At 42.5% G+C, this 23,525-nt stretch overlaps 1 protein-coding gene across 8 annotated transcripts in view; it reads left to right on the top strand.

Moving 5' to 3' along the window:
- The window catches only part of LOC126299039 (lysosomal acid phosphatase-like), a 612,830-nt gene that overhangs the window by 98,205 nt on the left and 491,100 nt on the right, over positions 1-23,525 (top strand). For 4 of the 8 annotated variants that reach the window (XM_049990687.1, XM_049990686.1, XM_049990683.1 and 1 more), the window contains exon 4: positions 21,752-21,937. The exons of the other annotated variants lie outside the window; for them this stretch is intronic. In XM_049990687.1, the coding sequence (XP_049846644.1) occupies positions 21,752-21,937 (186 nt within the window). The remainder of the gene's footprint in view (positions 1-21,751; positions 21,938-23,525) is intronic. 8 annotated transcript variants of the gene reach the window in all.

Genomic DNA, 23,525 nt, shown 5'->3' with positions numbered 1-23,525 from the left:
GAGCATCCACACGAGGTTGGCGCCGATGGCGACACCTACAACGTGCTGACATGAGGAAAGTTTCCAACCGATTTCTCATACACAAACAGCAGTTGACCGGCGTTGTCTGGTGAAACGTTGTTGTGATGCCTCGTGTAAGGAGGAGAAATGCGTACCATCACGTTTCCGACTTTGATAAAGGTTGGATTGTAGCCTATCGCGATTGCGGTTTATCGTATCGCAACATTGCTGCTCGTGTTGGTCGAGATCCAATGACTGTTAGCAGAGTATGGAATCAGTGGGTTCAGGAGGGTAATACGGAACGCCGTGCTGGATCCCAATGGCCTCGTAAGACGAGCAGTCGAGATGACCGGCATCTTATCCGCATGGCTGTAACGGATCGTGCAGCCACGTCTCCATCCCTGTGCCAACAGATGGTGACGTTTGCAAGACAACAACCATCTGCACGAACAGTTCGCCGACGTTTGCAGCAGCACGGACTATCAGCTAGGACACCATGACTGCGGTTACCCTCGACGGTGCATCACAGACAGGAGCGCCTGCGATGGTGTACTCGACGAACCTGGGTGCACGAACGGCAAACTGTCATTTTTTCAGATGAATGCAGGTTCTGTTTACAGCATCATTATGGTCGCATCCATGTTTGGCGACATCGCGGTGAACGCACATTGGAGGCGTGTATTCGTCGTCGCCATACTACCGTATCATCCAGCGTGATGGTACGGGGTGCCATTGGTTACACGTCTCGGTCACCTCTTATATCCATTGACGACACTTTGAACAGTGGACGTTACATTTCAGATGTGTTACGACCTGTGGCTCTACCCTTCATCTGATCCCGGCAAAACCCTGCATTTCAGCAGGATAATGCACGACCGCATGTTGCAGGTCCTGTACGGGCCTTTTTGGATACAGAGAATGTTCAACTGCTGCCCTGGCCAGCACATTCTCCAGATCTCTCACCAAATGAAAACGTCTGTTCAATGGTGGCCGAGCAACTGGCTCGTCACAATACGCTAGTCACTACTCTTGATGAACTGTGGTATCGTGTTGAAGCTGCATAGGCAGCTGTACCTGTACACGCCATCCAAGCTTTGTTTGACTGATTGCCCAGCCGTATCAAGGCCGTTATTAAGGCCGGAGGTGGTTGTTCTGGGTATTGATTTCTCAGCATCTATGCACGTAAATTGCATGAAAATGTTATCACATGTCAGTGCTAGTATAGTATATTCGTCCAATGAATACCCGTTTAACATCTGCATTTCTTCTTGGTGTAGCAATTTTAATGGCCAGTAGTGTATATAAATTAAATAAACACTATTGTGGTTGTGTTCCTCGAAAATCTGTTTCGTTAACCTTTTTTCTGCCATTCTGTACAAATGTCCAAACAACATTAGTCGTCTCCATATAGTTTGTTTTTAAATATTCTATGTTCTGGTTGATTCCAACGCTCCTAATATCTGACGTAATATTCTCCTTTTCAGTACTTTATATTTGGCCTACTTATAATTCAGTCCCTCCCCCCCATGAACCATGGACCTTGCCGTTGGTGGGGAGGCTTGCGCGCCTCAGAGATACAGATGGTGCAACCACAACGGAAAGGTACCTGTTGAGAGGTCAGAAAAACGTGTGGTTCCTGAAGAGGGGCAGCAGCCTTTTCAGTAGTTGCAGGGGCAACAGTCTGGAAGATTGACTGATCTGGCCTTGTAACACTAACCAAAACGGCCTTGCTGTGCTGGTACTGCGAAAGGCTGAAAGCAAGGGGAAACTACACCCGTAATTTTTCCCCAGGACATGCAGCTTTATTGTATGGTTAAATTATGATAGCGTCCTCTTCGGTAAAATATTCCGGAGGTAAAATAGTCCCCAATTCGGATCTCCAGGCCGGGACTACTCAAGAGGACGTCGTTATCAGGAGAAAGAAAACTGGCGTTCTACGGATCGGAGCTTGGATTGTCAGATCTCTTAATCGGGCAGGTAGGTCAGAAAATTTAAAAAGGGGAATGGATAGGTTAAAGTTAGATATAGTGGGAATTAGTGAAGTTCGGTGGCAGGATGAACAAGACATCTGGTCAGGTGAATGCAAGGTTATAAATACAAAATCAAATAGGGGTAATTCAGGAGTAGGTCTAATAATGAATAAAAAAGTAGGAATACCGGTAAGTGACTGCAAACAGCATAGTGAATGCATTATTGTGGCCAAGATAGACACGAAGCCCATGCCTAATACAGGAGTACAAGTTTATATGTCAACTAGCTCTGCAGATGATGAAGAAATTAATGAAATGTATGATGAGATAAAAGAAATTATTCAGGTAGCAAAGGGAGACGAAAATTTAATAGTCATGGGTGACTGCAATTCGAGAGAAGGAAAAGGCAGAGAAGGATATGTAGTAGGTGAATATGTACTGGGGATAAGAAATAAAAGAGGAAGTCGTCTGGTAGAATTTTTCACAGAGGATAACTTAATGATAGCTAACAATTGGTTCAAGAATCATAAAAGAAGGTTGTATACATTGGAAGAGGCCTGGAGATACCAGAAGGTTTCAGATAGATTATATAATGGTGAGACAGAGATTTAGGAACCAGGTTTTAAATTGTAAGTCATTTCCAGGGGTAGATGTGGTCTCTGACCACCATCTATTGGTTATGAACTGTAGATTAAAACTGAAGAAACTAGAAAAAGGTGGTAATTTAAGGAGATGGGACCTAGATAAACTGACTAAACCAGAGATTGTACAGAGTTTCAGGGAGAGAATAAGGAAACAATTGACAAGAATGGAGGAAAGAAATACAGTAAAAGAAGAATGGGTAGCTCTCAGGGATGAAGTAGTGAAGGCAGCAGAGGATCAAGTAGGGTTAGTAGAAATCCTTGGGTAACAAAAGAGATATTGAATTTAATTGATGGAAGGAGAAAATACAAAAAAGCAGTAAATGAAGCAGGCAAAAAAGAATACAAACGTCTCAAAAATGAGATCGACAGGAAGTGTAAAATAGCTAAGCAGATATGGCTAGAGGACAAATGTAGGGATGTAGATTCTTATCTCACTGGTGGTAAGATAGATACTGCCTACAGGAAAATTAAGAGACCTTTGGAGAAAAGAGAGAAAGTTGTATGAATATCAAGAGCTCAGGTGAAAACTCAGTTGTAAGCACAGCAGGGAAAGCAGAAAGATTGGAGAAGTATATAGAGGGTCTATACAAGGGCGATGTATTTGAGGACAATATTATGGAAATTGAAGAGAATGTAGATGAAGATGAAATGGGAGATACAATACTGCGTGAAGAGTTTGACAGAGCACTGAAAGACCCGAGTCCAAACAAGACCTCAGGAGTAGACAACATCCCATTAGCACTACTAACGGCCTTGGGAGAGCCAGTCCTGACAAAACAAGTCTACCATCTGTTGAGCAAGCTGTATGAGAAAGGCGAAATACCCCCAGACTTCAAGAAGAATATAATAATTCCAATCCCAAAGGAAGCAGGTGTTGACAGATGTGAAAATTACCGAACTATCAGTTTAATAAGTCACAGCTGCAAAGTAATAACGCGAATTCTTTACAGACGAATGGAAAAACTGGTAGAAGCCCACCTTGGGGAAGATCAGCTTGGATTCCGTGGAAATGTTGGAACATGTGAGGCAATACTGACCTTACGACTTAACTTAGAAGAAAGATTAAGGAAAGGTAAACCTACGTTTCTAGCATTTGTAGATTTAGAGAAAGCTTTTGAAAATGTTGACTGGAATACTCTCTTTCAAATTCTAAAGGTGGCAGGGGTAAAATACAGAGAGACAGCAAAGGACTTGGAAGAGAAGTTGAACAGAATGGACAGTGTCTTAAAAGGAGGATGTAAGATGAACATCAACAAAAGCAAAACGAGGATAATGGAATGTAGTCGAATTACGTCGGATGATGCTGAGGGAATTAGATTAGGAATTGAGACACTTAAAGTAGTAAAGGGGTTTTGCTATTTGGGGAGCAAAATAACTGATGATGGTCGAAATAGAGAGGATATTAAATGTAGACTGGCAATGGCAAGGAATGAGTTTGAAATTTGTCAACATAGAGTATAGATTTAAGCATGAGGAAGTCGTTTCTTGAAACTATTTGTGTGGAGTGTAGCCATGTATGGAAGTGAAACATGGACGATGAATACTTTGGGCAAGAAGAGAATAGAAGCTTCCGAAATGTAGTGCTACAGAAGAAAGCTGAAGATTAGATAGGTAGATCACATAACTAATGAGGAGGTATTGGCTCTGAGCACTATGGGACTTAACATGTATGGTCATCAGTCCCCTAGAACTTAGAACTGCTTAAACCTAACTAACCTAAGGACATCACACAACACCCAGTCATCACGAGGCAGGGAAAATCCCTGACTCCGCCAGGAATCGAACCCGGGAACCCGGGCGCGGGAAGCGAGAACGCTACCGCACGACCACGAGCTGCGGACAATGAGGAGATATTGAATGGGATTGGGGAGAAGAGGAGTTTGTGGCACAACTTGACAAGAAGAAGGGACCGGTTGGTAGGACATGTTCTGAGGCATCAAGGGATCACAAATTTAGCATTGGAGGGCAGCGTGGAGGGTATGTGGCCTTAGATGTCTACGGACAGGTCACGTAATTCGGGTAAATAACGAGCCGCTGATTTGTGTACCGGTGATGGCGCACGATAGCAACCCACATGAATTCCATAGGATTTACATCAGGCGAATTTGGTCGCCGAGACATCAACACATCACTATAATGGTGCTCAAACGACTGTAGCTCGGTTCTGACTCCGAGACACGGACAATAATACTGCTAAAAGATGACATCGCCGTCGGGGAAGACATAAACTGTGAAGGGATGTAGCTCGTTCGCAGCTGTCAGCGTGTCTTCGATTACTACTACAGGTCAAATGCAAGCGCAGGAGAATGTCTCCCGTAGCGTATACTGCTCCCCCCAATTTGCTTCCTTGGCGCGCTGCACATTTCGAGCCGCTGTTCACCTCGATAATGGCGTTTGTGCAGACGACCAACGACCTAGTGTAGCAAAAATGTGGTTCACCCGAAGAGCCGACACGTTTAGATTGATCGATGGTAGAATCTCGATGGTCCGGTGCCCACTGCAATCGTAATTGACAATGTCGTTGCATCATTATATGAAAACGTAGGGTGTTCTGCTGCGGGAGCTCCATGTTCAGCAATTTACAATGAACGGTGTGCTCCGAATCACTTGTGCGTGCACCAGCATTTTGCTCTTTCGGCAGCGATGCCACAGATCTATCCTACTTTACAGAGCAGACAAGCCTCCGAACGCCAATAATCTGTACTTTGTTAAACTCGCTTAAAATGTTCAAATGTGTGTGAAATCTTACGGGACTTAACTGCTAAGGTCATCAGCCCCTAAGCTTACACACTACTTAACCTAAATTATCCTCCCTAAGGACAAACACACACACCAATGCCCGAGGGAGGACTCGAACCTCCGCCGGGACCAGCCGCACAGTCCATGACTGCAGCGCCTTAGACCGCTCGAAAAGTCACTTATTTCAATAGATTTCCCCACTTGTAGTATTTCTGGCTTAGTCAGGCATCATATTAGGCTCCAAGCAACTGTTCCCAGAGCAGTGGAGATGCAAGAAGTATATAGATGACGAAATGTGATGCGAGGTACCTGTGATAGATGTTAGATTCGGTACCATTCCCGTGAGAAATAGCGCCTGCATAATGCTACTGCTCTGTGATTGGCTACTGTGTTCGGAGACAGTGCGCCAAAACGTCGAAGTATAGTTATTATTGTTAGTTAAACTACTCCTTGGAACGACTTCACTTTTTAATATAAATATATCTCAACAGCTGACTATCAATTAGTCATTATAGAATTATTAAAAACAATTTAAATCAAAAACAAAAGACTGACGAAATTGCAGACGAAGCACTTCGGAAGCGTTCGGGTCACGCCTTTTCTGGTATGGCGCACGAAGTGTTTCGGGCTGTTCGTCACTCTGGATTAGGCAGTCGAGAAGAACAGACATGTTGTCTGTCTAGGATGTGTTTCCAATTTTTATTCAAGTTCCTGTTCGTCACTCTGGATTAGGCAGTCGGGATGTACAGTCATGTTGTCTGTGGCAGGATGTGTTTGCCAGTATTCAGTACAAAAGATTCACTCCGGTAGTCATGAGGCACAGACACGTGCCACAAATAGTGTAAAGATACATTTTCGTAAACATTATGTTTGATCATGTACTTTGCTGTATCAGAAGGTGTTCTATTAAGATCATGTAGTCTTCTCGTGTGGCTATATTAAAATACGCGAGTGGCATGCGAAAGAAGTGATACATTATTTCAGAACAGAACCTCCCTAAAAGTCGGTTTCAGCCTCTGGATACAGAACCTACGACCTGCGTGCTGTTTTCTGCTCTGGGGACATCAACTTGAAGACAGCAGGTTAGTGAACTATAACAGAATCTTCGTATTCCACACAGTGCAGTGGAAACGCTTCATAACTGTGTAAATAACCCAAGTTCTTCCTGTTGTATCCGTGGTGAATTAACTCTGAATTCGCAAAAACGAAAACTTAATCTACTCGTAAGAAAAAGAGCTGTGAACTTTATTTTGGGTGCAAGGTTTGCGATTAATACAAGAAATGGGCAATCACATATGCTGTTTCACATGTGCTACTCTCCTGACAGGTTGGTTAAAAGGATAACGTCACTTTCCTTTTTTGTCCCCATGATTTGGAGGGGACCAACGGCTCACACAAGAGACTGTTATTTCTGTGTGACAGAAATAAACGAACATAGAGAAAGGTTCCATCAGGACATTTCTTAAATGGAGATTTGTTACCAAGTCATCTGGAGTACTGCTGGACCTTACAAAGAGACTGTCATAAGGCAAACTTTTACAGAAAATCAGTGAGAAACTATTATTAGATATATTTATTCACTTTTCTTTAATCTTATCTTGCTCATTTCTTTGGCTCATATGAGTATTGACACAGACATTTTTGTTCTCCTTGTGCCAGACACATACACCCATCAGCCAGAACATTATGACCACCTACATAATCGGCTGGCCAGGGTGGCCGAGCGGTTCTAGGCGCTACAGTCTGGAACCGTGCGACCGCTACGGTCCCAGGTTCGAATCCTGCCTCGGGCACGGATGAGTGTGATGTCCTTAGGTTAGTTAGGTTTAAGTAGTTCTAAGTTCTAGGGGACTGATGGCCTCAGAAGTTAAGTCCCATAGTGCTCAGAGCCATTTGAACCCTTTGAACCACCTAAATAATAGCCAGTATGTCCACCTTTGGCACGGATAACAGCAGCGACACGTCGTGGCATGGAAGCATTGAGGCATTGGTAGGTCGCTGGAGGGAGTTGGCAACACGACTGCACACACAGGTCACCTATTCCCGTAAATTTCAGGGAGGGGGTCGATGATCTCTGACGCCGTGTTCAATCTCATCCCAGATGTGACCCATCGGGCTCAGATCTGGCGAGTTGTGGGGCAGCACATCAATTGGAACTAGCCACTGTGTTCCTTGAACCACTCCATCACACTCTTGGCCTTATGACACATCACATTACCTTCTTGAAAAAATGCCACTGACGTCGGAAAACATGATCGTCATGAAGGAGTGTACGTGATTTGCAGCCAGTGCAAATACTTCTTGGCCGTTATGGTGCCTTGCATGAGCACCACTGGAGCCATGGACCCCCACGTGAATGTTCCCCAGAGCATAATGGAGTCGCCACCAGCTTATCTTCGCCCCGTAGTACAGGTGTCAAACACGACGTATTCGCGCCTTCCCATCGGCATGATGAAGAAGGTATCGGGATTCATCAGACCATGCAGCTCTTTGGCACTGCGCCAACGCCCCGTCCCGATGGTGACGTGCCTATTTCAGTCATAGCTGCCGCGTCGTGGCGTTATCATTGGCACATGTAAGGTTCGTTGGCTGCAGATGCCCATCGTTAAGAGTTTTCGCCGGATTTGGGTTCAGACACACTTGTACTCTGCCCGGCGTTACAGTCTGATGTTAGTTCCGCCACAGTTCCCCGCATGTCCTTTTGTATCAGTCTGTGCAGCCCATGATGTCCGAGATCTGTAATGAGTCGTGGCCGCCCAACCCCACGACGTCTGGACTAGGTTTCATCTTGGTTTCGCCACGTTTTGAAGACACTCACCACAGTACGCCTCGAGCACCCGACAAGTCGTGCAGTTTCCGAAATGCTCGTGCCGAACCTCTGGGCCATCACAATCTGTCCTCGATCAAACTCAGATCGCGCGCCTTCTCCATTTTACACACGGACATTCACTCATACTACATGCACTGAGTGTGTGTCTGACTAGCAGTCACTCCTCGACAGGTGAAGTTGCTGTCGCCTGGACGGGTTTATATCAATAGTAGGTTGATGGTCATAATGTTCTGGCTGATTAATGTGTTACACAGGCTGGCATAGACATTTACAGAAACCAGTATCACATGGAAATTGAGGCCGATACAGACATTCTGAAACTGAATTCAGGGACGAATTATCTTCTAGAAACTGTGTTTCGTTCTTGTGATAGATTTTTTTTTTTTTTGACCAGTCTAATTTGTTGGGCGATTCAGTAAATCTTTAGTTCCATCGACACTGAACCTCTTTATTCAGATATTCGCGATTGCTGTCTTCAGGGAAAAACACATACAAGGAGGGGAGAGAGGGAGAGAGAGAGAGAGAGAGAGAGAGAGAGAGAGAGAGAGAGAGAGAGAGAGAGAGAGAGAGAGGGAGGGAGGGGGGAGAGGCGGGTCAGTGGTATGGTTGTGAAGTCCTGTCAGAACGACTATATGGGGTTATTTGATACCACGTACCTACACAATGTGGCTCTTAAACCCTCAAGATATATGGAATGTCCCTGCATCACTCAGGATGATTTATTCCAGCAGATCCTCCATCCGTTCAGCAAGAACACTAACGCCTCACAACATGTGATCATTGGCCTGTAGGTCGTAAAGCTTGTAACTGCCAATATTACTACACACATTAAAAAAAAGTTTTGCATCACCTCGGTTCTGAGAGTTCCACATCCTGTACAGAAAATTGGAACAGAGAGCAACATAAACATCATTTCCGCCCTTTTTACTGATCATGAAAACCACACATTGCATGTTGTACCACCATACAGCGAGAACTTCAGAGGTGGTGGTGGTGGGGGTGGTGGTGGTGGTGGTGGTGGTTGTGGTGGTGCAGATTGCTGTACACACCGGTACCTCTAATACCCAGTAGCACGTCCTCTTACATTGATGCATGCCTGTATTCGTCGTGGCATACTACCCACAAGTTCATAAAGGCACTGTTGGTCCAGATTGTCCCACTCCTCAATGGCGATTCGCCGTTGATCCCTCATTGGTTGGTGGGTCACGTCGTCCATAAACAGTCCTTTTCAATCTATCCCAGGCATGTTGGATAGGGTTCATGTCTGGAGAACATGCTGGCCACTATAGTCGAGCGATGTCGTTATCCTGAAGGAAGTCATTCGCAAGATTTGCACGATGGGGGCGTGAATTATCATCCATGAAGACGAGTGCCTCGCCAATATGCTGTCGATATGATTGCACTATCAGTCGAAGGATGGCATTCACGTATCGTACAGCCGTCGTCCCAACATAATGCCACCCCAAAACAGCAGGGAACCTCCACCTTGCTGCACTCGCTGGACAGTGTATCTAAGGCGTTCAGCCAGACCAGGTTGCCTCCAAACGCGTCTCCCACGATTGTCTAATTGAAGGCATATGCGACACTCATCCGTGAAGAGAACGTGATGCCAATCCTGAGCGGTCCATTCAGCATGTTGTTGGGCTCATCTGTACCACGCTGCATGGTGTCGTGGTTGAAAAAAATGGACCTCGCCATGGACGTCGGGAGTGAAGCTGTGCATCATGCAGCTCATTGCGCCTAGTTTGAGTCGTAACACGACGTCCTGTGGCTGCACGAAAAGCATTATTCCACATGGTGACGTTGCTGTCGGGGTTCCCCCGAGCCAGAATCCGTAGGTAGTCGTCATCCACTGCAGTAGTAGCCCGTGGGCGGCCTGAGCGAGGCATGTCATCGACATTTCTTGTCTCTCTGTATCCCCTCCATGTCTGAACAACATCGCTTTGGTTCACTCCGCGACGCCTGGACACTTTCCTTGTTGAGAGCCCTTCCTGGCCAAAAGTAACAATGCAAACTCGATCGAACCGCAGTATCGATCGTCTAGGCATGGTTGCACTACAGATAACATGAGCCGTGTACCTCCTTCCTGGTGGAATGACTGGAACTGATCGGCTGTCGGACCCACTTCGTCTAATAGGCGCTGCTCATGCGTGGTTGTTTACATCTTTGGGCGTGAGAAGGTACTCCACTATCAGCGTTCACAAAATATCTTTCTATTGTTACTTAAAAGCTGTAATTGTGTTTTCCATAACTAGATAGGTAAACTGTTTGCAAAAAGGGTACGTAAAACACTCGTAACTTCGGCTAACGCTCCTATAACAAACGTATAGCTTCGTCTTACTCCTAGCCTGTGATGTCACCAGAGCATCAGCCTCTATCAGAGCGTTTTCGATCACCTGACCAGATATTGATATTTAATGATTTTTAAACTCTAATTACATAAAAGTAACATTTTTTGAAAATATTGACCGCAAATGATGTTTAAATGTTATAATAATCACAGCAACAATAACACGAACCATCTGCTTAATATAGGAAAATAGCCTATGCCTGGGCAATGTTGCGCAACTCGTCGTAGAGTGGACGTGTTGGCAGACATGAAATTGAGAGGCGTATAGCACGACGTGGCGCAGTGCGTATTTTTGTAACTTAACTGGTTCAAATGGGACAGCGAAATTGCGACAGCGAAATTGCAACGCAACGAGACGCGACTGCGACGCGACACGCGCCTGCGCCAGGTCGCACGGCGTTGCTCTTTGCGCCGTGTAAAAGGCTTCGTCGGTTTTCTTATACATATATATCTACATGGTTACTCTGCGCCGCTCGGGATTAGCCGAGCGGTCTTAGGCGCCGCAGTCATCGACTGTGCGGCTGGTCCCAGCGGAGGTTCGAGTCCTGCCTCAGGCATGGGTGTGTGTGTTTGTCCTTAGGGAGGATAATTTAGGTTAAGTAGTGTGTAAGCTTAGGGACTGATGACCTTAGCTGTTAAGTCCCATAAGATTTTCACAAACATTTCAACATTTGATTACTCTACACTTCACAGTTAATTGCCTGGCAAATGATTCATCGACCCACCTTCAAGTTATTTCTCTACCGTTACACTCTCAAACGGCGCGCGGGGAAAATGAGCGCTAGGCTAATGCCACACTAGGCGATTTTCTCCCCTCGGTAATAATCACGGCTGAAATAGTCGCCTAGGATACCACACCTCAAACGATTACAATCGCGGCGGATGAAGTCCCGCCGACGAAAGCGGGTGCTGCACTAGCGCCAAAAATCGGCGCCTTCTGCGGTTGTGTTGCAGCTAGCCATGAGACACAACACATGATGACCTGCCATTCAAAACTAAGATATTTAGCTGCAGTAGCAGTATATGTAGGTCGACGTCGCAGAAGGCATAACGGCCAACAAAAATAGTAGATTCATCCAATTATTCTGAATCGTCCAAGTGAAGGAAAGTTTGTGTTATGACGCAAGAAACTTAGAAGTTATAGGGAGAAATTCTTTGATTATTACCAGATGACCGTAGCATCTTTCGACTTACTGCTCTCAAATACAGAAACTAACTTACAAAAGAAGGATACCAACTTACGTGACTGCGTTGGCGTGGAAGAAAAACTTGCAGTAACATTGAAGTACGTTTTTTATTTAAATAGAGTAAGTAATTTATGGACATGAACATACACTTAACATGACGTTAACATAAACTAGGTTACATTACAAGTTCATTTCAGCTGCCTAATCACTTATAATATTCTTCAAATGACAAGCTCGAGTCTTCATCTGGCAGACCAATAACTGGTGAGAAATAAGTGATTAGACTCTCAGGTGTAGGGCTTTGTGAGCTTGTCAATGTCGACGTACCTGACGGTGCAGTATTTATGGAGTCAGTGTTAGTGCTGCTCTCTATAGTCTTAGGCTGTAAGATTTTATTAATTGTAATGTTTGTATTTGAAAGTCTGTTTAATCGTCGGTAGTCATTTCTTTTAAGTAAGACAAAAGATATGTCAAAAACAACTCATCAGGATCCTTTTGTGGTGCAGCACAAAAAAATTGAACTATGTGTCAAAACTGTTATCAACCCTCTTTCAAATGGATCCTGAAGTTTCCTTTTATTTGCTTCAGCGGTGGAAGGCTTAGAGCTGGACTTTTAGGTGGCGGTGCACTGTCTTATGATACTTTTCGGCTTCATCATCCTCAACAATAGAGGCAACACTCATATTTCCTGAGGTCCTGAAGTTAAAAGAAACATTTTTGGAAAAACCCGCATGTGACTTTGTACTGTGCAAATGGGTTTGATGTGGTAAGTATGTAGCAAGTCGGTATTGAGTAGGTAATTAACTACCATATCCATTGTAAATATATTTAAATGTTACAAAATTACAGAAGAAAGTTTTTACTTACTGCCTCCATGGCTTCTTGCAGGAAAGACATCTGTCTTTAGTGGACATATTTTTTTTTTTTTTTTGTAGTCGTTGCGCTGCCACTCTTTTTATTTCCTTATAATATTCTTTTAGGCTGCGACTGTATGCATCACGCATATTTTTCCACCGTTTTTGTACTTCTTTTCCTGTATGAACGTTAAAAAAATTATTCTTACACCTGCTCATTAGAATTAATAAATTTCCATCAGCCTGATATTGTGTTTTATGCTCTACTTATTTATAACAGGTATCTTGGAACGGGATGCCTCATGAAGTCTCTGCAATATGAGTTTTTACTTGTACTAGTCCACTCAACTATTGCATCTATAATGGAAGATACATGCAGAGAAATTTGGAACTGCGTACACCAAAGTACATACCAATGCCAACGAAAAAGGACTTACAAAAATAGCTCTGAATTTTGAGGAAACTACAAATTTTCCTTACTGCATAGGTGCCATTGACGGTAAGCACGTGCGGTTGGTGAAGTCCGGAATAGTGGAAGTAATTTTTTTTTATTGGAACACGTGAGGCAATACTGACCTTACAACTTACCTTGGAAGAAAGATTAAGGAAAGGCAAACCTACGTTACTAGCATTTGTAGACTTAGAGAAAGCTTTTGACAATGTTGACTGGAATACTCTTTTTCAAATTCTAAAGGTGGCATGGGTAAAATACAGGGAGCGAAAGGCTATTTATAATTTATACAAAAACCAGATGGCAATTTCAAGAGTCGAGGGACATGAAGGGGAAGCAGTGGTTGGGAAGGGAGTGAGACAGGGATGTGGGTTCTCCCCAATGTTATTCAATCTGCATATTGAACAAGCAGTAAAGAAAACAAAAGAAAAATTCGGAGTAGGTATTAAAACCCATGGAGAAAAAATAAAAAACTTTGAGGTGCGCCGATGACATTGTAATTCTGTCAGAGACAGCAAAGGACTTGGAAGAGCAGTTGAATGGATTGGACAGTGTCCTGAAAGGGTGATATAAGATGAACATTAACAAAAGCAAAACGAGGATAATGGAATGTAGTCGAATTACATCAGGTGATGCTGAGGGAATTAGATTAGGAATTGAAACACTTAAAGTAGTAAAGGAGTTTTGCTGTTTGGGGAGCAAAATAAGTGATGATGGTCGAAGTAGAGAGGATATAAAATGTAGACTGGAAATGGCAAGGAAAGCGTTTCTGAAGAAAGAAGTTTGTTAACATCGGGTGTAGATTTAAGTGCCAGGAAGTCGTATCTGAAAGTATTTGTATGGAGTGTAGCCATGTATGGAAGTGAAACATGGACGATAAATAGTTTGGACAAGAAGAGAATAGAAGCTTTCGAAATGTGGTGCTACAGAAGAATGCTGAAGAACAGATGGGTAGATCACTTAACTTATGAGGAGGGATCACAAATTTAGCATTCGAGGGCAGCGTGGAGGTTAAAAGTCGTAGAGGGAGACCAAGAGATGAATACACTAAGCAGATTCAGAAGGATGTAGTTTGCAGTAAGTACTGGGAGATGAAGAAGCTTGCACATGTCGTAAAACTTTGCAAGCACTTATATACATGTATGTACGTATATCTTCTTACCTGCTGCATTTTGTGCTTTCAGTGATTACGAGTTCCACTTCCAGGCTCCTACAACATCTACACACACCTTCCCTCATGCTTCTGTCTTCAGCAGAATCTTGCGATTATATGTTTTAGAGGCAGGGATATTTCTGGACCTCAATTATTATCAGTTGACTGTCCAAATGATCCATTGGAACAACATTTACAGAGTTTTCGGACAGTGCCACACACAGAACTGAGTGCAGTATCATTGTGGCTGCTGCCAGGCTGGTGATAATAACAGTCTAGTGTGGCAGTGATGCCGACGATTATTGCCGCGCCAAAAATAGTCCCGGGCCCATTCGACAGCGACAGTCGCGCGCGGAAACATAATGGAACGACAATTTCAGCTCAGTGTGACACCTTCCGCATGCAACATGGATTCCATTTACGGCGAGACAAAAATCGTTCACGTTTAGCGGAGAAAATCGCCTACTGATGCATTAGCCTAAGTTTGTGTGCGAGCTCTGATTTATCTTATTTCATCGTGATGATCATATCTTTTTATATAGGCGGGCTCCAGCAGAATATATTCGCAGTCGGAGGAGAAAGTTGGTGATTTGAATTCCACGAGAAGACTCTGCCGCAACGAAAAACACCTTTGTTTTAATGATTGGCACCCCAACTCAGGTATCATATGTGTGGTACTCTCTCCCATAAATCGCGATAATACGAAACAAGGTGCCGTTTTTGAACGGTTTAGATATGCTTCGTCAGTCCCACCGCACAGCAATACTCCTAAAGACGTCGGAAAATCGTGGTGTAAACAGTCTCTTTGATACATCTGTTGCGTTTCCTATGTATTCTGCCAATAAATCGCAGTTTCTGGTTTGCTTTTCCCGCAAAATTGTCTGTATGACCTTTCCAATTCAAGTTTTTGCTTTTGTTGTTAAACATCACTTATCAAGATGTGGCCAGCTGATTGTAGATTTTCATGTGACATCATGTTCGTGGGATGTTAGTAATACCAAATATAAAAATCGCAACAGGAAGAGGCTGGCTATCGAAGAGCTGGCAAAAAAAAAGTAGCAGTGAGTGATATAAAAAAAGAATCTTGCTACTTACCCTTTCGAGTCGAAAGTAAATTACAACCGAAACAAATTCCTCTGCAACCAGTATACGTTTCCTATTTCGATTTACTTCGGTATTTACTATCATCAATGGACAAGCAGAAATCCCAAAATGGTCAGCCATATTTAGCAGATATCTAGGAAAAAGGCACATATCATTCAAATGTGTACACGAGACGAAGTACGTGGACTGGCTATAAACACTACTGGCCATTAAAGTTGCTACACCAGGAAGATAACGTGCTACAGACGCGAAATTTAACCGACAGGAAGAAGATGCCGTGATATGCAAATGATTAGCTTTTTAGAGCATTCACACAAGGTTGGCGCCGGTGGCGACACTTACACCGTGCTGACATGAGGAAAGTTTCCCACCGATTTTTCATAAAAAAACAGCAGTTGACTGGCGTTGCCTGGTGAAACATTGTTGTGATGCCTCGTGTGAGGAGGAGAAAAGCATACTATCACGTTTCCGACTTTGATAACGGTCGGATTGTAGCCTATCGCGATTGCGGTTTATCGTACCACAACATTGCTGCTCGCGTTGGTCGAGATCCAATGACTCAGAATATTGAATCCGTCGGTTCAAGAGGGTAATACGGAACGCCGTGCTGGATCCCTACAGCCTCGCATCACTAGCAGTCGAGACGACAGGCATCTTATTCGCATGTCTGTAACGGATCGTTCATCCACGACTCGATCCCTGAGTCAACAGATGGGGACGTTTGCAAGACAACAACCATCTGCACGAACAGTTCGACGACGTTTGCAGCAGCATTGACTATCAGCTCGAAGACATTGCCTGCGATTACCCTTGACGCTGCATCACGGACAGGAGCTCCTGCGATGGTGTACTCAATGACGAACCTGGTTGCATGAATGGCAGAAAGTCATTTTTTCGTATGAATCCAGATTCTGTTTACAGCATCATGATGGTCGCATCCGTGTTTGACGACATCGCGGTGAACGCGCATTGGAAGCGTGTATTCGTCATCGCCATACTGGCGTATCAACCGGCGTGGTGGTATGGGGTGCCATTGGTTACACGTCACGGTCACCTCTTGTTAGCATTGACGGCACTTTGAACAGTGGACGTTATATTTCAGATGTGTTAAGACTCGTGGCTCTACCCTTCATTCAGTCCCTGCGAAACCCTACATTTCAGCAGGATAATGTACGACCGCATGTTGCAGGTCCTGTGAGGGCCTTTCTGGATACAGAAAATGTTCGACTGCTGCCCTGGCCAGCACATTCTCCAATTCTCTCACCAACTGAAAACATCTGTTCAATGGTGGCCGAGCAACTGGCTCGTCACAATACGCTAGTCACTACTCTTGAGGAACTGTGGTATCGTGTTGAAGCTGCATGGGCAGCTGTACCTGTACACGCCATCCTAGCTCTGTTAGACTCTATGCCCAGGTGTATCAAGGCCGTTATTACGACCATGGGTGGTTATTCTGGGTACTGATTTCTCAGGATCTATGCACCCAAATTGCGTGAAAATGTACTCACATGTCAGTTCTAGTATAATATATTTTTCCAATGTACACCTGTTTATCATCTGCATTTCTTCTTGGTGTAGCAATTTTTAAGGCCAGTAGTGTACATTGTCTGGCTACATGTCTATAGACAATCGCTCGATTTTTTGTGCAAGTGTGTAGGCCTACTTGCACTTAGACGGGTCGAATTGCAGATGTGATAGAATAACCGAAATGAGCTATCAAGTTTGGACACGTCCAAGGCCACGTCGTGAACGAAGTTGCCCGATATGTTTGGGCACCATTCAACATGTCTACAAGACTGGTGTATCACTTGTGGCCACGTTAGATGGTGCAAGAACAGAGGTCACAAAAACCTACTAACCAAGTTCGAAGAAGATTGCACGCCTCGTTAGCGACAGTCGGTTGCAAAGTCGACAGGAATTGCTGCTATCATTGGATCCAGGTACACATCAACTTACTAGTGAATATTGCGAAAGAAATTGCTTGTAATAGATATTTTGAGTCTGATACATCCTCACAGTGGCAGATGAAGTTCCACATCTTCTGTGGGTCAAAAAATACATAAACTGGAGAGTACTTGACTGGAGGAGTGTACTGTGATTCTACAAAACGTGATTTTTGCTTCTTCTAAAATGATGGAAGGCATAGAATGCTCCAACAGCCCAATGAGGCGTTTATCCCACTGTGTGTGGAGGATGACATTTTGGGGAGTGTTTTTCGTGAGGTGAATGAAGCCCAAATTTGGAAAAGTAATAAGAGTTAAGGGAGACGTTAAAACTAAGAGGTTTGCCAATGATATAATTATGTCAGTGGCAGCAAAGGGCTGGGAAGAACAGCTGAATGGAATAAATAGCATCTGGAAAGAAAGATATAAGATGAACAACAACAAAAGTAAAACAAGCTTACCATAATAGAATGTTGTAGTATTAAATAAGGCAATGATTATGGAATTAAATTAGGTGCATGTCGAATCAAGTTAGGAAATAAGACACAGAAAGTATCGTAGTAGATGAGTTTTGCTGTTTAGTCACCATAACTGATAATAACTGAAGCATAGACGATATAAAATGCAGACTGACAATAACAAGAAAAATATTTTTCAAAGAGAGAAATTTGATGACATTTAATATAAACTTAGGCAATGGTCTTGCCACAGTGGTGACACCGATTCCTGTCAGATTACCAAAGTGCTGTCGAGTTAGACCGGCAGTTTGATGGGTAACTATTGAGTCAGCCGAGTGCTTTTGCCAAGCAGGATCCACTCAGCCCTTGTGAGGCTAACTGAGAAGCTACTTGACTTAGAAGTAGTGGCTCTGGTCTCTTAAACTGACATACGGCCATAGAGTGATGTGCTGACCAGATGCCACTCCATATCAGCATCCAGTAATACCTGTGGGCTGAGGATGACATGGCGGCCAGACGGTACTATTGAGCCTTCATGACATGTTCATGCACGGTTTAGAATATACACTTAAGTATGTATACATATATAGAGTCTGTTCTTTCAGACACCAGACTTGAACTCTTACAGGAATTGGCAAAATGCTGCAAGTAATGTGGATAATGTGCAAGGGCCTCTACATTAGTAGTGTGTGGATAAGTCGAGAATTTGGTTGCAACAGAAGGAATGCTATGGTAGTGATTTCAATCAATGCCGACTCACAGCCAATGCCTGTAATTCCTGTAATTCTTCATGCTTTCCCGGCGATCTGTTGACATCTTGGATATTCGGGAATCCAGTCGGATGTTCGCGTCGTTCTCGCACGATATTTCAACAGCGTGCCTCGCTGTCTTCTTCAGGTGCTACCTGAGACTGGTCCTTGGGTAATTCCTTCTTGTCTCAATAAAAAAATTAAGTGTTAGGAAGTCTTTCCTGAAGGTATTTGTCTGAAGTTGCCTTGAAATGTCAGAAAAGAAGAGAATAGAAACTTCTGAAATTTGGTGCTGCAGTAGAATACGTTCTTGAGATTATGAGAGCAGGTCAGAAACCAATTGAATCTACAAGAGCAAGCAGGTGGAAATGTAGGTTGAAATTAAGAAGAGACTTGCACAGGATTGATTAGTGTAGAGAACTGCCTCTTTAGACTGGGTGGGCAGTTTATTGTTAGGCAGGATGCAGCCTGTCACCTTGATGGAGAGCCATTGACGGATGTAAAAGTAACTCAAGATGTCCTCAGGAAAGTGTACTGTGATCTTTGTTGTTTCTATTGTACATTAATGACCTGTTAGACAACATGAATAGCAACCTCATACCTCCTGCAAATGATGCCATTATTTACACTTTGAAAAAAAAATTATTGTAATATTTGATTTGAGCTTGATAATGTTTCCCAGTGGTGCAAAGGTTCGTAACTTGCTGTAAATGTACAGTAAAATAAAATTATTCATTTTACAAAATGAAGGGTGTAGTAATCTATGACTAAAATACCAAGGATTTACATAGTTATGACTATTTAACTCATATAATTACCTGGGTGCAACAATTTGTAGGAATATGAAATGGAATGATAATATAGACTCAATAGCTGGTAAATCAGGTGGCAGACTGTGGTCCACTGACAGGATACTGGGAAAATTCAGTCAGTCTACAAAGGAGACTGCTTATGAATCACTTGTGTGTTCTGTCTTAGAATATTGCAGAAGTGTGTAGGATCCAAACAAAATTGGACTCACAGGGAATATCAAATGAATACAAAGAAGGGTATCATGAATATTCACAGATTTTCTTGATGTGTGGGAGAGCACCACAAAAGTGTTGATAAACCTGAACTTTCAGAATGCTGAAGATAGAAGCAAATTATACCACAAAAGCTTACTTCCTGAAATTCAAGATACAGCATAAAGTGAAGAATATAGATCTGCCCTTGATTTACCTCCCCCCCCCTCCTCTCCCCTCCTACATGTCACACCTATAGGAACCATGGAAATAAAGTTACATGCATTAAAACACGCAAACAGGAATTTAGGCAGTCATTCTTCCTGCACTCCATATACAAATGGAACAGGAAGAAACAGTAACATGGGGCACAATGAGTAGTAGTTTCTCTCATGTACTTCAGTAGTTTACAGAGTGTTAATGTATAGATCTTATTAGTTTTATCACTGGCTCTAATAGTACATGTAAATAGTGTATTCTTTTGACTCAATACATTTGTTTTCTGTTCATATTAATATTTAACAGGTGCAAACACAATAAAATTATAGGATTGTGAGAAGTTTGTCTATGCTTTCTGTGTGTTGATAATGATTCCTGACGTGGCTAAGCCTCTTGGTTGTGTACGTCATGATACCGTAATGCAAAAGTTAAAATATTACGCAATAGTGGGCACAACAGGATCATCAGTTTTATCTAGTTTAATGATAGAAAGCAATATGTATCAGTTCTGTATCAACTACACGGCGATATGTGCTCAGAATTTGTAGCAGTCAGACATGGCATATCACAAGGTTCGATTTTTGGTCGTCTACTATCTCTGATATATGATGTTCCACTTACAGTTTAAGAAGATACAAATTTTGTACATTTTGCAAATGATCTGAGTATTGGAATAAAAAATTGTACCAATCCCCTTACTGAAAAGGCATCTAATGAAATATTTGAAAATATCAACAGATGGTTCAAAGCAAATGGATTATCATTTAATTTTGACAAGACTCAGTACAACCAGCTCAGTACCTCTCAGAGAACTCCAAAAGCTATAAAAATAGAGCCCCCAAACAGTGAAAGGCAATAAATAAGAAGTGGTAATTTTTGCGTCTACAGAATGACCATTTGAGATGATTGGAAAACCAACTGCATAGAATTAAATGCCTTGGTTCAGCTGTGTTTACTGTATACATAATTATTGCCTGACTGGATCCTCACCTGGTGTGGAGCTGGCTGTTCTATAGCACATATTGAACAAAGGTTACCTCAGTGCTCCATTGGGCAAAGAGAACTTGTGAACTTGTAAGTTAACAAGCCTGTTCCTCTGAACCAAGACACAGTTCTATGGTGAGAGATAAAAGATTCTTTTAAAGATTGTATTTTGTCATGACAAACGAACTTAAATTAAATACCAGATTAGAGCTCTTTTGTATGTAATTCTTTGCAGTGTGTAGGAACTCATTGTGTTCAAGACTAAAAGCATGGATACCTCCTGCTAATAGCCACCATTTTGAACATATATGAAAACAGAACACATCTGGTTGCCCTTGGTACAGGCACCATGCTAGTAGTGGTTCCAGTGGGAGCAAACAGTAATTATCAGAGTAAAATGATGATACCTCATAGTGTATTTGTAGTAGACTGTGCATCAAACTCCACTGTGATGAAAAAAAATTTATTGTTATCAATGTTGTATTTATGGCATTGCAAAACAGCATTTCCATTATTTTTAGAATGACAATTTAAGTTAATTTTTTATGGAATGTACTACCATTTTATCATTTTATGTGTATATGGTGGGAGGGGGAGGGGCATTGATTACACATTGGTCTGAGAAATATTTATATGATAGCTGTAGCCGATTCGTCATGTATATACAACTCCACATCTAACTACTTTACTCACTGTGAAACTCTGTGTATTTAAAAATGTAATGATGATAGAAAACACACTAAACAATTCTCAATTTTATAAAAATTATTTATTTGCTGTTTCTGGTTTTGGACATTAATCAATTTTTGGTTAGCAGTCCAAACTACATAATATTCTTAATGCAGAGAAAGGAGACACTGTACAATGTAATGCATTAGATATATTGCGGGAAGTAGGCTATGTTAACTCGGTGTGAGACTACACCTGAGACCAGCCTCCCCACCCCCACCCTTATCTTTTTCTTTTCTTTTTTAAAAAAATAAGCATTGCTGGTTTCGTCTTTTGCTACCTCTGTACATGCAAATGTCATATACATTGGTACTAGTTAAATCCAAAATATCATTCTTCCAGTAGATACTTTTATACATTTATGACTGTAATTTTCTTTATAGTTGATTGTAATGAAGAAGCCATGCCCCAGATACGAGAAAGAACTTCAGCAGATGTATAACTCACCAGAAATACAAAAAATTAATGAAGAAAACTCTGAGCTGTATAAATATTTGTCTAAACACACAGGAAAATCCATTCAGAGCATCCTGGATGTTGAATATCTGTACAATACTCTGGAAATTGAGGTACGTTCAGAAAATGCTCCTTTTAATTAACTCATAAATTAAATCTATAACTGATAATAAAACATGAATATTCTGTTTGTATATAGAATTTGAGTGGTCATATCATGAAACAGGTTTCAGGAATAGGCTACATTCACATACATGCCACATTTAAATAACAGAGGTTTAGAAACAAATAAATTTCAGGGCAATAAAAACAGAGTAAAACAGCAATATCTTATAAAGGTATTAAAAGGCACAAAAATAGTTTAAGTATATGAAAGCTTGCCATGACATAAACAAAACACCGTACCAGATCACAACCAAAGGTAGAGAGTAAATAGCCTAATTCAAAATGTGCTAACTGGAACTTGGACCCAGATCAGTGCCTTTTATGTGTAATGCTCCTAAAAAGTGAGCTATCTAAACACATCTCATGGGCTGCATCAGTTGGCAAAGATCGTAATTCAAGTACCAGGCTAGCACCTACTTTTCATCTAGCAAGGAGTTTTGTAACAGTCTTCACTTCGTTGTAGAGTGAAATATTCTTTAAAGTTTAGTTGATAGCTGCTAAAGATTTGCGACAATCTTCTCGTCCTCTCTTGTGTGCCTCTGTACTTATGGGGTACAACCCAGTTCATGGTTTGCCAATTACTTTTATTTTTACTTTGTGGTCAGATGCCCTATCTCCTGCCAAAATCATCTCATCTGAAAGAAATGCTGTGTGTAGTACCTGTTCTGTGACTTGTGTGAAATTTGCTCTGTATACCATATCCTATTTAAACTGTTTGTCTTTAATTTTGTCTGATGTGGACACTGGAGACCAGCCCAGCATATGCCTAGAAAAGGGTGACAAACTGACTAAAAGCCTCACTAAGCAGGGAGAGGTACCAAAACAAAGGCTACTAATCTAGTGCATGGACACAGTACATGTCTGGCTGACCTGTTGTCTCATAAGCTAATATGCTGCAACTTATGCTGTATGAAAAGGTTAAAGATATACAACAATGTGTTCTAGAATTTAATTCCCTTGAAGAAAGCCATTACAATAAATAACCTCCACATCAAGACAACCTGCAACTTGGGGTAAGGTGTTCTGAGATTTTTAACAGAATTCAGAAGTAATTGAGAAGAGAGAAACTTAATTTTTCAAGACAGGTGTTTACCGTAGTAAACAAAAGTTGGCCCACTCAGCTAGCTGCACTGATTCCCAGATGGAAAGGTGTGCCAGTCCCCGGCATGAATCTGCCCGGCAGATTAGTGTTGAGGTCTGGTGTGCCAGCCACGCTGTGGATGGTTTTAAGGTGGTTTTTCATCTGCCTTGGTGCATACAGACTGGTTACCCTTACTGTGCCTCAGTTAAACTATGTCAGCAATCGCTGTGCCAACACTGTCTCCACACATGTGTACATCATAATTACTCTACCATGCAAACATTTGGGGTTACTCTACTGGGGGCCGAACCACACAATAACCCTGGGTTCAGTGTGGGGTGGCGGTGGGTTGGGTAGACTGCTGTGGTCTGTTGTGGGCTTGTGAACCACTGAGGGCTGTGACAGGAAGAAGCCTCTCTGTTGTTTCTGTGTCCCCGGTTCAAGACACTAAATAA

The sequence above is a fragment of the Schistocerca gregaria genome, chromosome X (assembly GCF_023897955.1).
Source record: "Schistocerca gregaria isolate iqSchGreg1 chromosome X, iqSchGreg1.2, whole genome shotgun sequence".
Lineage (NCBI taxonomy): Eukaryota > Metazoa > Arthropoda > Insecta > Orthoptera > Acrididae > Schistocerca > Schistocerca gregaria.
Note: the sequence above shows the minus strand (reverse complement) of the source record. Positions and strands in the feature narration are given on the sequence as shown.